We start from the raw sequence: 15,051 nt of genomic DNA on the forward strand, positions 1-15,051 counted from the left end.
TTAGGATGAGCTCCAATGCAGGCAGCAGGTTCTTGATGTATACAATCCGGATGTTTTACCAGATCTTGAGCAATGGCACCAAAAATGGACAACCAGGTGGATGCTGCAGACCACTTACCATCCTTCATCGTCACATGACCGCCAGCAACAACTAGACATAGCACCCTCTTCAACTTGATGTGGGGTTCATCCATATGACCCCATATTTTACTTTATTTTTTTCTTTCTTTTTCTGTTTTGTTTTTTGAGACAGGGTTTCTCTGTGTAGCTTTGGAGCCTGCCCTGGAACTCGCTCTGTAGACCAGGCTAGCCTCAAACTCACAGAGATCCCCCTGCCTCTGCCCCCGAGTGCTGGGATTAAAGGCATGTGCCACCACCACTTGACTGACCCCACATTTTCATTGTGTGCCATCAGGGAAGGGAACTTGCCAGCATTACTTAGACTTGGGCCCAGAATTTGGGGATCTGCTCGATCAGAGACTTGGAAGACAAAAAGGCATGGCACTTTTGGGCCAACTTCTTGTCCTATTTCTTACTCTTGCTAAGTTTCTTTGTGCCTCGCTGTCTGTGTGGGAGCTAGCCGCAGCCTTGGCCTCGTCACAGTGCTGCCAGTCTCCCAGGACGCACACAGAGAACCTGGGGCAAGGAGGGGACTTAGGCTGATGATGCCCGAGAAGCATTTGCCCTCCTGACATATTTAGGCTCATCTGCAGCTCCACTGTTTCCAGAAATTTGTGGCACTTATGCGGGTTCCTGTGCAGGATTTCCCACACTGCGTGATTCAGAGTGTCTCCAGAGACTCTTGTTCATGGCTGCTCACCATGAAAAACAAAACAAAAACTGTAATCACTTCTTATTGCCCTTTCATCTTTACTCTTAGGTAAAAGAAGGCAAAAATCGATAGCATTGTTACCGATACAGATTAATTTGGACAATGCTTAGTATATATAAAGTGCTCAATAAATATTTGGTTGTGAGTCTAGCATTCTCTTCAGCCCAAATGGATTAATCCTTTAGAGTACATAAATTAAGAATGTAAGAGGTAGCTCAGTGGTTAAGAGCACTTGCTTTTCCAGAGAACCTGGTAGTTCACTTACCCAGCACACCTCTGGCAGCTCACAACCACTTGTAACTTCAGCTTCTGGGTACCAGGCTCCAAGTGTGTGTGTATACACACACACACACACACACACATACACGTGCAAACTTTTTGTTTTTTTGTTTTTTAAGACAGGGTGTCTCTGTCTAGCTCTGGCTGTTCTGGAACTCACTTTATAGACCAGGCTGGCCTTGAGCTCGGAGATCTGCCTGCCTTCTGCCTCCTGAGTGCTGAAATTAAAGGCACGAACCACCACTGCCCAGCTCACTTTTTAAAAAAAAGTGTAGGGGCTGGAGAGATGGTTCAGTAGTTAAGAGCACTGGCTGCTCTTCCAGAGGACCTGAATCCAATTCCCAGCAACCACATGGTGGTTTACAACCTTCTGTAATGAGTTCTGGTGCCCTCTTCTGGCCTGCAGGCATACATGCAGATAGGACACCGTATAGTATACATAATAAATACATCTTTTTTTTTTTTAAAAAAAAGTTTATCATTTTCTATTTAAACTTGAATTTAAATTCCATTTGCAACTGTTCTCAGATATGTGACCTAATACAAGCTGGATTCACTTGCTGACTTGCATAATAAGATCTGCTTTATGGGGGTAAAGAGAAATGAGAGGCAATAAGCAAAGTCCCTAGCATGTAATAAGTACTTAGCAGATGACGGCTATCAGCAATATTGCTTCCCATGGGTGCTATGGAATGCTGATGCTGTGAAATGTCTCCCCCAGCTTTTCATTCTCTCTCTCACTGTTCAGACTTAGCATCCTTTTGGTCTACCCTGGTACAACAGTTGCTTATTGATCTATCGGTTCTCAGCATTCTTTTTTTTTTTTTAGAGCCATCTCGAGTTGCTTCTCCGCCTAGATTTCTTTGAGTTCCCTTACTATCTGCTGATTGAAGCCTACTATCTAGGTTAGGGATCAGGGTTGTTAATAAATTGACCTTCTCTTCCACTTCATTCTCTACTACCTGGTCACTCGAGGACCATCCCCTCTCACAGAAGCCCACCTCTGTCAGTTGTCTCTTTCAACCTTTCAGTCCACTACATAGATTCGTACCTTTTATTGGCTTGAATCCTCAAGAAAACTTATTTCAAAAAGCACAAAAGAGAGTGTGTCTAACCACACTCAGCTCACGGTAAAGACAATGGGTGAGGAGGCTAATCCAAGCTTTGGACTGCCAATAACGACGGTCAAGGGAAAGCAGAGGAACTTTGTCTTGTAAGAATGAGAACCGAACGGCTCTGAAATCATCTGGCATCTCTGTGGTTAGAAATGTACAAGATAGGAACTCGAGGGATTCTTCGCTTAGGATCACAATCAACTGTGCCGCTGTGCTGAGCTAACTCTCCACAGTAAGCAGTCACCTGCACAGGTTTTGTATGTGTGGCAACTGTTGAAATCTTGGCTCTTTGACCATCCTCGGAGCCACTTGATACCACTGCCCTAATTTCTCAGTGTCGGTCATTGCAAGGTTAAACAAGGGATCTACCTGACATATGGACACTTTTGTTATCTATGCAATGCCGCTAGAGAGCCTGTTTATTTAGTTTTGGTGTTGGTGAAGGTTGAACCTGGGGTCTAGGTAAGCACTCTAGCACTGAACTGCACGTCCAGTCCAAGTAGGCCATCTGGGAGTGAAATTTATATGGTTTAACTCAAAGAGTTGTATGTCTAGGCTTCAGCAGGTTGGCAGAGCAAAGCCTGGGTACCTCTGTATCCTCTACTACTCCTGGAACAGAACGTGGCTCACGATAGTTCAATAAATGACTGGTATATATCAAACTGAAAACCGTAGAGAGAAATGTATCAACAGAGAGATGTTTTCATAGCCGTAAGTCCTTGGTTCCCACGTAGACATGACTAGATTTTCATCCCCTTGTAATGGTGGTATGTTTCAAATCACACACCCTACAGGCCATGAGATTTCACAGATTCAAACAAACCTTGATCTCTTATGGTGTGGCTACGTTTATCTAGGCCGAAAAAGAGGCACATATGATTTGGGGTGGTATGCTTTAACATATTAGGATACTTCCTTAAAGAAAGCACCTTTATTTTCAGTACAGACGCCGGCAGCTAGAATGAGACACAATGTAGATGAGGCAGGGATTACATCTGTTCTACTCAGCAGTCTGGTTGCAAATCAACGAGCTCCCAGTATGAAGCAAGCATTAGACCACTCGTAGAAAATACATTCTCACTGCTTAGAATGATATTTATTTTTCTTTATTTGTGACTAAATGAGAAATCCACATTTGAGATTTTTCCACACAGTCAAATGGCTTCCTCTGGGAAATCTTTCAGAAAGATGAAACTCTGCCGATTCCATTGCGAAGGGAAATCCCCTGGAAGCAGGCTTCATGATGTGTGCCTTGGGCAGCAGCTCACCCTCTCAGGCCAGTGGACTTCCCCTGGCTCAGGGAGCTGCCAGAGGAGCCTGGGCAGCAACAGTTGTGTGGCTTTCGCACAAGCCTAGGGGGCAGCCCTGCTGTCTGGACGGAAAGGTTGCTCTTCCCCCCTTCCTTCCTACCAAGTCAGACGTTTGAAATGACTTTCTGGGTTTTTGAAAAATTTTAGAGATGACTTGACATCTCGTGAGTCTTGGAAAATTTTCTGGGGGGCCCCGTTTGGCCCTTACTCTCCCTGGGGATAGAAGAAAGTGGAAGATAGGGGTTACCCCACAAGGCCAAGGTACAAAGTGGCAGTGTCATTTTCCCAGTGACATACTGAATCTGATATCATTCAAATGTACGGCAAGAGTCGGGCCCTTAGCGGGCTCTATAGCTCAGTGAAGACTGATTTATCTATTGTGCGTAAGACCCTGAACTCTGTTCCTGCCATCCCCCGACACACCCTCATTCCCGACTACCTCCATACACAAAAAGACCACTATTTAAAATACTTTCCCAGTATTTTCAATGAGGCAGGGGATAAAGAAGAATGAGGTCTATGGTTCCTTGTGATATTATCAGGTGTTAAGACACAAGGCCTTGAGAATTCATATACATAAAACTGTTAAATAGCTTAGGAGAGTTGGGGTTCCCGTTAAAGGCAGCTGCAGGCAGGAGAGAGCTGGGGATGCAACAACCCTGTCTGAACAGGGAGAAGGTGGGACTCTGTCCAGCTCCCTTGCCAGATTTTTACCAGTAAGTCTCTCCAGGAGATCCCTGAAGACAACAATCTATCTGAATCTTCCCGTTAAAAACAATCTTTCCCTGGTTCGTCTCTGTCCAGCGGTTCTCCCTGCACATCAGTAGCTATGCTTGGCTAGGTAGTGGTCCAGAAATCCTGAATACGTATTGTAAAGGAGAAAAGGCAACGTATCTGCATTCCAGTTCTATAGTCTATGAGCAAAGGTCAGTGACAAACGAGAGAGCAGATGTGGGCTGGGATGTGAATTCTGAAACGGAAGTTCATTTCATACTTGCACTGTTGGTTTTTTAAAAAATCATGTGTATCAGTGTTTCGCCTGCATGTATGTCTGCAGTGGGTGCACACAGTATCCAAGGAGACCAGAAGAAGTTGTTGGATCTATGGGGACCAGAGTCACAAGAGGGTTATGAACGGCCATGTGGGTCCTGGGAATTGAGCCCAGGACCTCCAGGCTAACAGTTGAGCTATCTCTCCAACTCCAAATTTATTATATTTTTATTCACAAAGTCTTCAAACTCCTACCTGACAGGATTCTGTTGGAGCAGTGTCCCCAGTCCCCAGTTCCCCTTGCCCACGATATGCAGAGTGGCTCTCTTGCTTTCTAGACTCCTGGGGGTACCATACTGTGTCTACTAACACAGCAGACACTCGAGCACTGTTATTTCCCTCGGTGCCCTCCCCTTCCTTACCAGTCAATATGATTCTGTGCCTGGATTCTCTCAGCACTTACCAAAAATGAAAAACGCTTTTCTTTGATTTGAAAGGGAATAAACTTGTATTGGCTTAATTCCAAAGGCATTTAATCATCATCACCCACCATCCCCTCTACACAGCTGAGATCTTCAGCGTTGTTACTCACCCTTGGTTTTTAGCTATAACAACTTCACTATAATCATCTTAGACTTCTGATGTTCCTCTTCTTTTTCCTAACTGCCTTAAATAAAGACCCAGTGCTCGGCTGAAGTTTCTGGAAGTCAAGGAAATTGTGAATTCTTTGAGAAGTCTCAAAGATCTGCCCAGATAGTGGAAGACCCCAGCTGGTGTAGTCTGAACCGTTGCTGGCTTGTGACACACAGCTTCCCCTTAGGCATAACACCGGAAACCATTCAGAGCTCTAGAGAACAGGTCTGCGAAAAGCAAGCCAGGGAAGACAGAAGCAAAAGCCCTGGGCTTTTAGAGCACTCAGGAGAAGTAGAAACACAGGGTTTGAATCTGAGTCTTGCCACAGACTACCTAGTGGTCACAACTGCGGTTTCTTTTCTCAAATGGGAGCACCCTATCTCTAAAGGCAAAGTCAAAATACAATTAACTACGACACTGAAAGCAAAACCAATTACTACTAGATTTGAACTCAGCTTCTCGTCGTGGAAAGGGCACTGGTGAACAAGGCTCAATCTGCTCTCTTCCCAGCAGCAAGCCAAGCCGAGAGCTGCAAAGACGTGAGCACACCTGTTCAGAAGTGAAAGCCTTCCTTACTTAGGAAGAGGCCAGCGCTTACCCACCCTGTCCCACGCCATTCAGCTGTGCCTGTGAATGGGCAGGGTTGTGGGACCGCAAACATCAATCAGTCGCTGAGACTGCCACAGCTGTGCCGGCCGGCTCTTTGTAGCTCCGAGTCTTTTAGATTTTCCCTCCTTCTTCCTGGACCTTGCTTCGTGACTGGGGGATGTGGGCGGGGGACCACCAGGAAAGTCAAGAGCAAAGAGGAAATAAAACTCAGCAGCCTTCCCTTCAGCATAGAGACGCTTCCCCTTCTTTGAGGTTTCCGAACTGGCTTCCTCTAATTCCCATTTTCTCACCACAAAAGTGGTGTTGCCAATGCTCAGAGGACCATATCCTCCAGGGGACCATATCCTCTAGGGTATTCGGAGAGAGGGAGAGGGAGAGTGCAAACAAATGAGGTTTCTGATCATTAAACAAGTATTTCATTTACTGATTCAGAAATGAGCCTTGGTGGTGGCACGCGCCTTTAATCCCAGCACTTAGAAGGCAGAGGCAGGCAGATCTCTGAGTTCCAGGCCAGCTTGTTCTACAAAAGAGAGTTCCAGGACCGCCAGAGCTGTCACACAGAGAAACCCTGTACAACATACAACAACAACATACAACAACAACAACAACAAATTTATAAATGAGCCTTTTTCCCCCCTCCCCTCCCACTAGAACGTTCTGTCGCACCAATGCTGGCCTTGAACGCCTCCTGAGTGCTGGCTTAGGAACTGCATCTTGAAAACATCCAGTCAGGAAAGACAGAGAGCGCTCCAGTTTTCTCCCCCAGCTACTCAGTCATGACTTGAGAGAGCTCAGCCAAGGTTCCCCAAACTTCACAGCAAGCGCCTTTTGTTCACAGGGGTGAAACAAAACAAGTTGCAGAAAACAACCAGAGACAGCAGATCTGGACTCTTTCTTTCTCTCTCTCTCTCTCTCTCTCTCTCTCTCTTTCTTTCTTTCTTTCTTTCTTATGCCTGCAGGCCAGAAGAGGGCACCAGACTCTATTACAGATGGTTGTGAGCCACCATGTGGTTGCTGGGAATTGAACTCAGGACCTTTGGAAGAGCAGGCAATACTCTTAACCTCTGAGCCATCTCTCCAGCCCCCTAGATCTGGACTTTAAGACACCGACAGGGAAAGACTCTGGCATGCTGTCTTAAAGGACACAGCAAGTCACACCCCAGCTGCCGCAGCACCATCCCCTGTACAGACACCTACTAAAGAAATCCAATTCGTTTCAGCTTTGAGTGGGTGAAGGGCTGTTAAACGGTGTGATTATGGAAGGCAGTATTAAGAACTTATTTTTTGTTTATGAAGACAGGGTCTCATGTAGCCAAGGCTGGCCTCAGATTTGCTATGTAGCTCAGGCTGGCCATGAACTTGTGATTCTCCTGCCTCTATCTAATTACAGTCCCATGAGTAACAGGTATGTGCCAACATGCCGGGCTCTAAGAAGTTCTTATGTCTTGGTCAGAGAGGCATCAGACACCACAGACTTAGCTTCTGACCAGCCAGCTCACATACAAAACACCAACTAGCAAAGGGGGAATTCGCTCAAAGGAGAAGTGGGCCTGAGAGGCAAAAATCAGGAAGACATTTTTGAACAACTTCTCCAAAGTAGTTCAGCAACATAACTGAAACACTTCTATTGGCAGGAAATAGCCTAACTGCTCTGGGTCAGAAGGCGTGTGTGTGTGTGTGTGTGTGTGTGTGTGTGTGTGTGTGTGTGTGTGTGTTCAGGAGCAGCAGAAGAAAACAGCTTGAAAAGAACACACACGCGCGCGCACACACACACACACACACACACCCGAGGCAAGGGACAAGACCCAGGCTGCTAAAGGGGTTTAAGCTCCAGCTGGAAGGCAACAGGGCGACCTTGAAACTTTATTGTTCTGATTTTGTTGTTGTTTTTGAGACAGCATCACAGGATAACCCAAGGTGTCCCCAAATTTGTTATGCAGACAAGGATGGCCTTAAATTCTTGATTCTCCTGCCCTGACTTCCTTAGTGCCAAGATTACAGGCCTGCACCACCACACTTGGGTTTTTGTTTGCTTGTTTGCTTGCTTGCTTGCTTGAGGCAAAGTCCTGAGGATGACAACTGGGTGGTTTTCTCACACATTCACACACACTACACAAATGTAATTTCAAAATGTAATTAATAAAATCTTGGAGCTCACTGAGGTCCGTTCTCCTTAGACTATAAACTGTAGTATTGGCATTACCAGGGCGCACTTCCTGAATGAGAGCTCACTTTCCTTTGGTGCCAGGGACTGAGGCCAGGGTTATACACACACGCTAGGATGCAGCTATACCTCTAGCTGGAACCAGCATTGGCAGTTAGCTCCATCCCTAGGTCACTCTCAACCCATCACAGCGGGAGAAATACAGCTATAGCCGGCTCACTTCCTTCCCTGGCAGCCGACGGAGGCTCACCCAGCGAGCTGATTTTCAAGCTAAGACCAGGAAGACTGGGAGAGGACCTTCAGGAATTGAGAGGACAAGCAGGTCCCCCAATTGAGAGTGGTGTCTGACACCATCAGCAATACTACTGGTATGGTAAATAGTAGTGAAGGAAGTGAAATTTGGCTACTGGAAATTAGGCCTGGAATGAAAAGACACTCTACAGGTGAAGTGAATGAAAGACCCTTCTGGGATTGAAGCCATCCACAACTGCTTTGAGAAGGGTGGGGAGATCAGGTGACCCCAGAAGTGGGTAGGCGGAAGAGATTCACAAGGTTAGAGAGACTAGGCTGGAGATTTGGTCAAGGTCAGGAGATGGTTCGGCAGTTAAGGGCATTTGCTGTTCTCCCAGGGAGCAGCTTAGTTCCCAGCACCCATGCTGGCTTCTCACAACAGCCTGTAAGTCCAGCTCCAGCGATCTTCTGAGAGCACCCACACACTCAGTAGACACTCACACAGACGGAAAATCATATACAAATAAAATAAACCTTAAGAAAACTGGTCAAGAGCTGGCAGTTGTGGTGAGGGAGTAAAACAGGTAACGAGACTGTGGTTCCAGGGGTGAACTTGAAAGTTTGAAATGGTTCAGTCCGTAAAGGTGCCGGATGTCAAGCCTGACCGCCCGCGTCCAATTCCTGGACCCACATGATGGAAGGACAGAACTAACTCCTGAAAGTCATCCTCTGACCTCCACATGTGTGCAACACACACACACACACACACACACACACACACACACAAAATAAATGTAAAATAAAAATCTTTTAAATCCTGGTGAGATGGCTCAGGAGGTAAAGGTGCTTGCTACCAAGACTGATGACCTGCACTCAGTCGCTGAGACCATCTCCTCCCAAAAGTTAGACTGTCTTCCATATGTGCTGTGTAGGGTAAAGGGGCCAAGGAAAGAACACTCAGACCCTGACTGGACCCCAAGTCCAAGATCAGAGACAGAATTCTACCAATCCCTGAGCTTGCCCCAGGGTCAGGCCACAAAATCTCACCAATCCCAGGCCATCCTGGAAAACTCCACCCCCCAAGAAGTCCTATATAAACCTGCATTCTGCTCAGTTCTCTGACGTTCCTTGGCTGAGCAGAGGCAGCCACCGTCTGGCAGTTTTCCTTCCCAGTCAACCTCTTGTGTGAGGTTTGTTGTGCAGTGTGACTTTGTGGTTTTCCTTGGCTCCCGGCTGCTAGGATACCTTTCTCCTCAGAGTTGTAACACTTGCATTGGGGAAACTGTTCCCTGCCAGACAGAACTGTTACATTTCTCTTGGGGAAGCCTTTCCCTCCAGAACTGCAACACTTACAGGAAAGTTTGAGATCCCGAAAGTAGGGTTGTTTGAAGTGAACAAACAAAAAAAGAAATGGGAGCTGGAGAGGTGGCTTGGTAGTTATGAACATTTGTTAGTCTTCCAGAAGATCTAAGATGCAAGTTCTCAGCACCCATGCTGGGCTGCTTACAACTGTGTATAACTTCTGCTCCAAAGGATCCAAAGCTCTCCTCTGGTCTCTCTCTCTCTCTCTCTCTCTCTCTCTCTCTCACACACACACACACACACACACTTATTATCCCACCATCTGGGAGGTAGAGACAGAGAGATCACGAGTTCAAGGCCAGTTTTGACCAACAGAGTGGTTTGAGACAAGCCTGAGGTACAAGTGTAAGCCCCTCAAGACATAAGAGTAGCCAGGCCTCTCCCCTAAGTACCTCCAACTGCCAGGTTCTACCTACAAAACACTCTAACTGCCGTAATAGCAGGACTCAGCCCTCAATCGACACAGTAAAAAGCACAAGCTTTGGACTTGAAATCCCACTAATCTGCACCCTGGGAACCTTTCCCCTCAAAACCCTATACAAACCCTATCTTCTGCTCAGTTCTCTGCTGCTGCACGACTGAGCAGAGGTAGCCATCCTCAGTTCATCCCCCCCCCCCACATCCCTTGTGTGAGGTTTGTTGTACAGTGTGACTCTGAGGTATTTCTTGGCTCCTAACTGCCAGGATGTCTTGCCCCCCAGAGCTGTAACACAATGGAACCCTGCTCAAAAAAAAAAAAAAGCCAAAGACAGACGAGAAAAAGAGAGGGGCCATTATAGAGAGGGCCAAAAATCACCAGTGTGAGAGGTTAAGACTCTGGTGATTCTGGAAATGGAAAAAAAAAATATTCTATTGACATTTGCAAAGCACAAAATGTTCAATAATGATTTTCTCACATAAACTTCCCTTTGTGCCTGGATTAACAGCAACAAAAACCACATGATTTGCTCTGAAAAACAAAAGGCTCTTTATGTTCTTCACAAACACGCCCGGCCAGAGTTTTCTCCAGGAGCTGGAGGTCAGAGGGCCTGACATGGAAAGGACCTGCCTCAAGGATGTGACCACTCCTGCTAGAACAAGCGCCAAAGGACGCGGCCTTTTACCAGAGACAGCTCTGGCAACAGTTCCTCCTGAACACCAAGCCCTGAGCAGGAGCTCGACAATGTAACCACAGAAGAAGCGCATTGCACTATACAGAATGTCCTAGCTTAAGTCAGTTAAAGACTTATTTGTTTGTTAGTTTTGAAACAGGGTCTCAGATAGCTCAGGCTGGCCTCGAACTAGCTCAGTAGCTAAAGATGATCCTGAATTCCTAAGTCTTCTTCCCAGACCAGCTCCAAGAGCGGGGGCAGAGGAACAGCCACATCTGACTCCCAGCTGACTCTTTCTATGAATTTACATTGTTATAAGTAATATGATAATGTGTATGAAGGAATCATCCCAAAGGACTGCCAAACAAGGAAAAAGGGCATATATGTACATAAAACTGGGCAAACACGTACGCTAGCTTGGTGCACATAGAGAGTTTGGGACTACAGAATGAGACCCTGTCTCAAAAAGAAAGGGAACCCTGAATTCTAGGGCACAGTCCCTAAAGAAGAAGGCAACCCAAGAAGGGCTTATTTATTTGCAAAGGTCCACTTACACAGATTTTAAGCAACAAGTGCCACAAAGAACTCACTTTTTTGGAGACTGGCCATATCCACCACCAAAAGAAGCTGCTTCCTGGGGATAGATTGTTCTGTCCCATCCCCCAGGCCAGGGCTCCTCTCTGCCCCAGGAAAGCCAAATGGACAGAACTGTCAGGGATTCCAACAGCACCTAGTGGACACAGGCATTCTATTCTTACGCAGTCACAGACAACCCAGAGGCCTTCTTTCATAATGGCTGAATATTTAGATGGGAGCTGAACTTGAACCCTAGTAATGTTCCGCTCAGGTAAGAGTGATCAGTCTGTCTGACCTGACCTTGAAGTTATCTAATTATTGGAGATTAAAGTTGCTACCAGTGGCTCCCAGGCAGCTGCTTCTCGGATTAGATTTTAAGTAGTGCCAAAGAGATGACTGGCGTGCTCATTCCCGTTTAAGACCTTTCCTTGCCCTCGGATGTTACTATTTGACACAAATGCTCAGTTACGCCTTGTGTGCACGTGTGTGGGTCAGGAGGCAACCCCAGTGCTGTTCCTGCCTTGATTTTTCAGACAGGCTCTTCTGATGGCTTAAAGCTTACCTGAGTAGGTAGCTGGGGTGAGCACTCAGCCTGTCTTGTCCCCCCACCCCCGCTAGCATTATAAACATATGCCCCTAAGCTTGGCTTTTCCATGTGAGTGCTGGGATCATCCTTGGATAGCACTTTACCACTGAGCCATTTCCCCAGCCCCTGTCATGGTGACTTTAATAATTCAATCTAAGAAAGCATGGAGGCTCATGCCTGCAATTGGAGTTCAGGCAGATGGATGGCTGCAAGTTCGTGGTCAGAGAGTGATAGAATGCAAGGCCCACAACTCCCGCAACCACCACCAAAAACCCTTTACACAGGTACGGTGGTGCACACCTGTAGTCCCAGTACTTGAGAGGCAGAGGCAGGCTGATCTCTGAGTTCAAAGCCAGCCTGGTCTTCAGAGTTAGTTCCAGGACAGTCAGAGCTGTTACATAGAGAAACACTGTCTTGAAAAAAATGGGAATTTTTTTCTTATAACCATAATAATTTCTTTAAAAATAAGCCATATACGATGTCATAGGCCTTCAGATACTTGGGAGTCTAAAGCAGAAAGCATCCTAAGTTCCAGACCTGCCTGGGCTATGGTACATTCATGGACAGCATGGTTAACTCACTGAGACCTTGTCTCAAAATTAAATGTAAAAAAATAGAACTCAGAGCACAGCTTGGAGACTGAACAGTTCAGGGATCTAGACAACAAGATCCTCAGCACTGTCCGGGGCTCTCCATTTATAATCATTTCAATATTCATTTTAAAAATTATTTAATTTTACATTTCATTTATAATATGTGTGTCGGGCACTTTTGTAGAGGTCTAAAGACAACTTATGTGTTTAGTTTCTCCTTCCGCCCTGTGGGTTCTTCGGGATCAAACTCGGGTCATCAGACTTGGTAGTATGCGCCTTTATCCACTCAGCTGTCTCGCCAGCTCAAAAATCCTATTATTTATTAGTTTTTATTTCTAAGGCTTTGTCAAATAAGTTCTGGACTACTTTGGAATGTCATCTTGGAATACTGTATCACCCCAATACCATGATCAACCTGGAAAGGGTTGTAATTACAGTATAAAATAAAGAGGGACCAATGGGGAGCCTGGAAGGTCAAGCCAGCAGGAATGGCTACGGAGAGCAGCCTCTCCCCCAGCTACACAGAGAGCAGCCCCTCCCCCAGCTACACGGAGAGCGGCCTGGCAGGAGGAACAAGCACCAAGACTCTACTATAGGACTCACGGTTCTGGAGAAACCTCTAGAAACAAAAGTGGTGGTGGTGGTACAGCTAGCTAAGAAAAGATGTGATTTTTTTTCATTTATCTCAAAAGTCAGTTTGTAGCCCAGCTGGCAGAGTGCTTGCCCGGAATATGTGAAGGCCCATGTCCCACCTCCTGTACTGCGCAGAGCAGGCATAGGGGCCCACTCCCATAATCTCAGCACTCAGGGACGTAGAGTGGGAGGACGGAGGCAGAACGGGTTACAAAACAAGAACCGGACCATAAACCAAACCAAACAAAGCTGAAAGTCAATTTGTTGCTGCAAACCAACTAAACCAAACAGTGCTTCTAAAATCTTTTTATTTTCGGGACAGAGGTCATGCCTGAAATTAGCATGGATTTGAGCTCTGCTATTAGGCAGGAGGTGTCCAGGGCAAATTCAGGATGGGGCCGGCCCCTGTGTTTTTCGCTGGAGGCAAAGCCATTTGGTCGGCACTTCGTAGGAGGATCTTTGCACCAGGTCTTCATCATAAGGTATGTGCCAGGAGTCTCCAGTTGTCTGCACCACCGTGTCGTAGCTGAGCGTATGCTGGCGAATGAAAGCCAAAGGGTGAGAACAACCGTGAAGGGGACCGACACCCCTCAGTCTTCTCAGCTTCTTTGGAGCAATACTGTGCTTTATTTAACTCTGGATTTCCTTCCTTCCTTTGTGTATCTGTGTGTGTGTGGTGAATGCACATGTATGTACCAATGCACATATCTGTGCTTGCAGAGAAGCCAGAAGCTTCTTCTACCACTTCCCATATTATCCCTTTGAGGCAGGGTCCCTGCCTGGCTGTTTGTCTGTGTTTTTCTAGGTCAGCAGCTAGCAAGCCCAAGCACTCTTCCCATCTCTATTCATACACTACTAGGCTATCGCCATGTGCAAGAACACACTTGGTTTGTAATGTGGGTGCGGGGATGGGAACTCAGCAAGCACCAACCACTGAGCAACCTCTCCAGTCCCAACAACAGTAAACTAAATAATGTGAAAAGGGGGGTTTCATTTTAAGGGTAAGGGCACTCTATATGAGTGTCATATTTTAAGTTATAGGCTTGCTTCATTGTGTTTATTGGTTTTATAAGTAAAAAAGAGAAAAATTAAATAAAAGAGTAGAGAAAGAGTAGAGAGTAGCTCTCTCTCAAGATTATCTTGAAGTGAACTTCAGCTGTGTACTTCTAAAATATGGTATTTATTTTGCACACACACACATGCATGTACGTGCACACACACACATACACACACACACAATTAAAAACACAAACATAATTTAAATTAAAAAATAGGAAAAGATGTTTAAAAGGAAAGTTTGAAAGGATAAGAAGCTTCAAGTCATTCCACATAAACAGGACAACGGAAACACACGAGTGTCTAAGTATAGGTGAAGGTACAGTTTCAGGCCCAATCACGGTACTCCAGATGTTTTATCCGATGCCAATCAATTTGGGGTTGGTCTGTGAATACTTTCGCCCTGACAGATACTCTTTCTAGGGAGTGGCTAACTACCACCCACCAAACCAAAACCAAAACAAAGTATTTATAACTTTCAACATTTTAAAAACTGTGACAGTTAGACGAGACTGTCAGCCTCACTTAGAGAGCAGATCCCATACCTGGAAAGTTAGCTTTGATCTTTGCAAATCATTCTTGATTGCCATCTGATGTCCCTGCTGCCACTTGAAGAAGAGGTGCTGGGTGTGCACATCAGACAGGCAGGCCTTGTGGTCCCGCATCAGGTCTTTCGTGATAAACTTGCAGTGATTGCCTGAGTTCAGGGCGGCGTACAGCAGGAACGGGTCATCCTCCGAGCTGCAGCAGACAGAAGGACGGACAGAATCAGACGCTCCAGGGGCAGAGGGTTTCCACCACCCATTTACTTATATTCTGACCGTCTAGACAGGGTGAATGATTTCTCGACAGAAGTGCTCAGAGAGACCCTCATAAAGTGCCTGGAGTCCTTAGCTGCTTACACTCTCTAAAACACAATGGAATGCTGAGGGGCAGGGACTGCTAATGCCCGGGACTTACAAACTTTCAGGCCAGCCTGGGCTACAGAGTT

The 15,051-nt window shown here is 46.1% G+C and overlaps 1 protein-coding gene across 1 annotated transcript in view; it reads right to left on the bottom strand.

The window, feature by feature from the left end:
* Positions 1–13,295: 13,295 nt before the first annotated feature.
* Prorp (protein only RNase P catalytic subunit) overlaps positions 13,296–15,051 on the bottom strand; it is a 100,533-nt gene continuing 98,777 nt past the window's right edge. Inside the window, exons 7-8 of the mRNA XM_048415794.3 lie at positions 14,606–14,801; positions 13,296–13,541 (exon numbers count right to left, since the gene is read on the bottom strand). Coding sequence (XP_048271751.3) covers positions 13,392–13,541; positions 14,606–14,801 — 346 coding nt within the window. The 3' untranslated portion in view covers positions 13,296–13,391. The remainder of the gene's footprint in view (positions 13,542–14,605; positions 14,802–15,051) is intronic.

Source organism: Myodes glareolus, chromosome 11 (assembly GCF_982192425.1).
Source record: "Myodes glareolus chromosome 11, mMyoGla1.1, whole genome shotgun sequence".
In the NCBI taxonomy this organism is placed as follows: Eukaryota; Metazoa; Chordata; class Mammalia; order Rodentia; family Cricetidae; genus Myodes; species Myodes glareolus.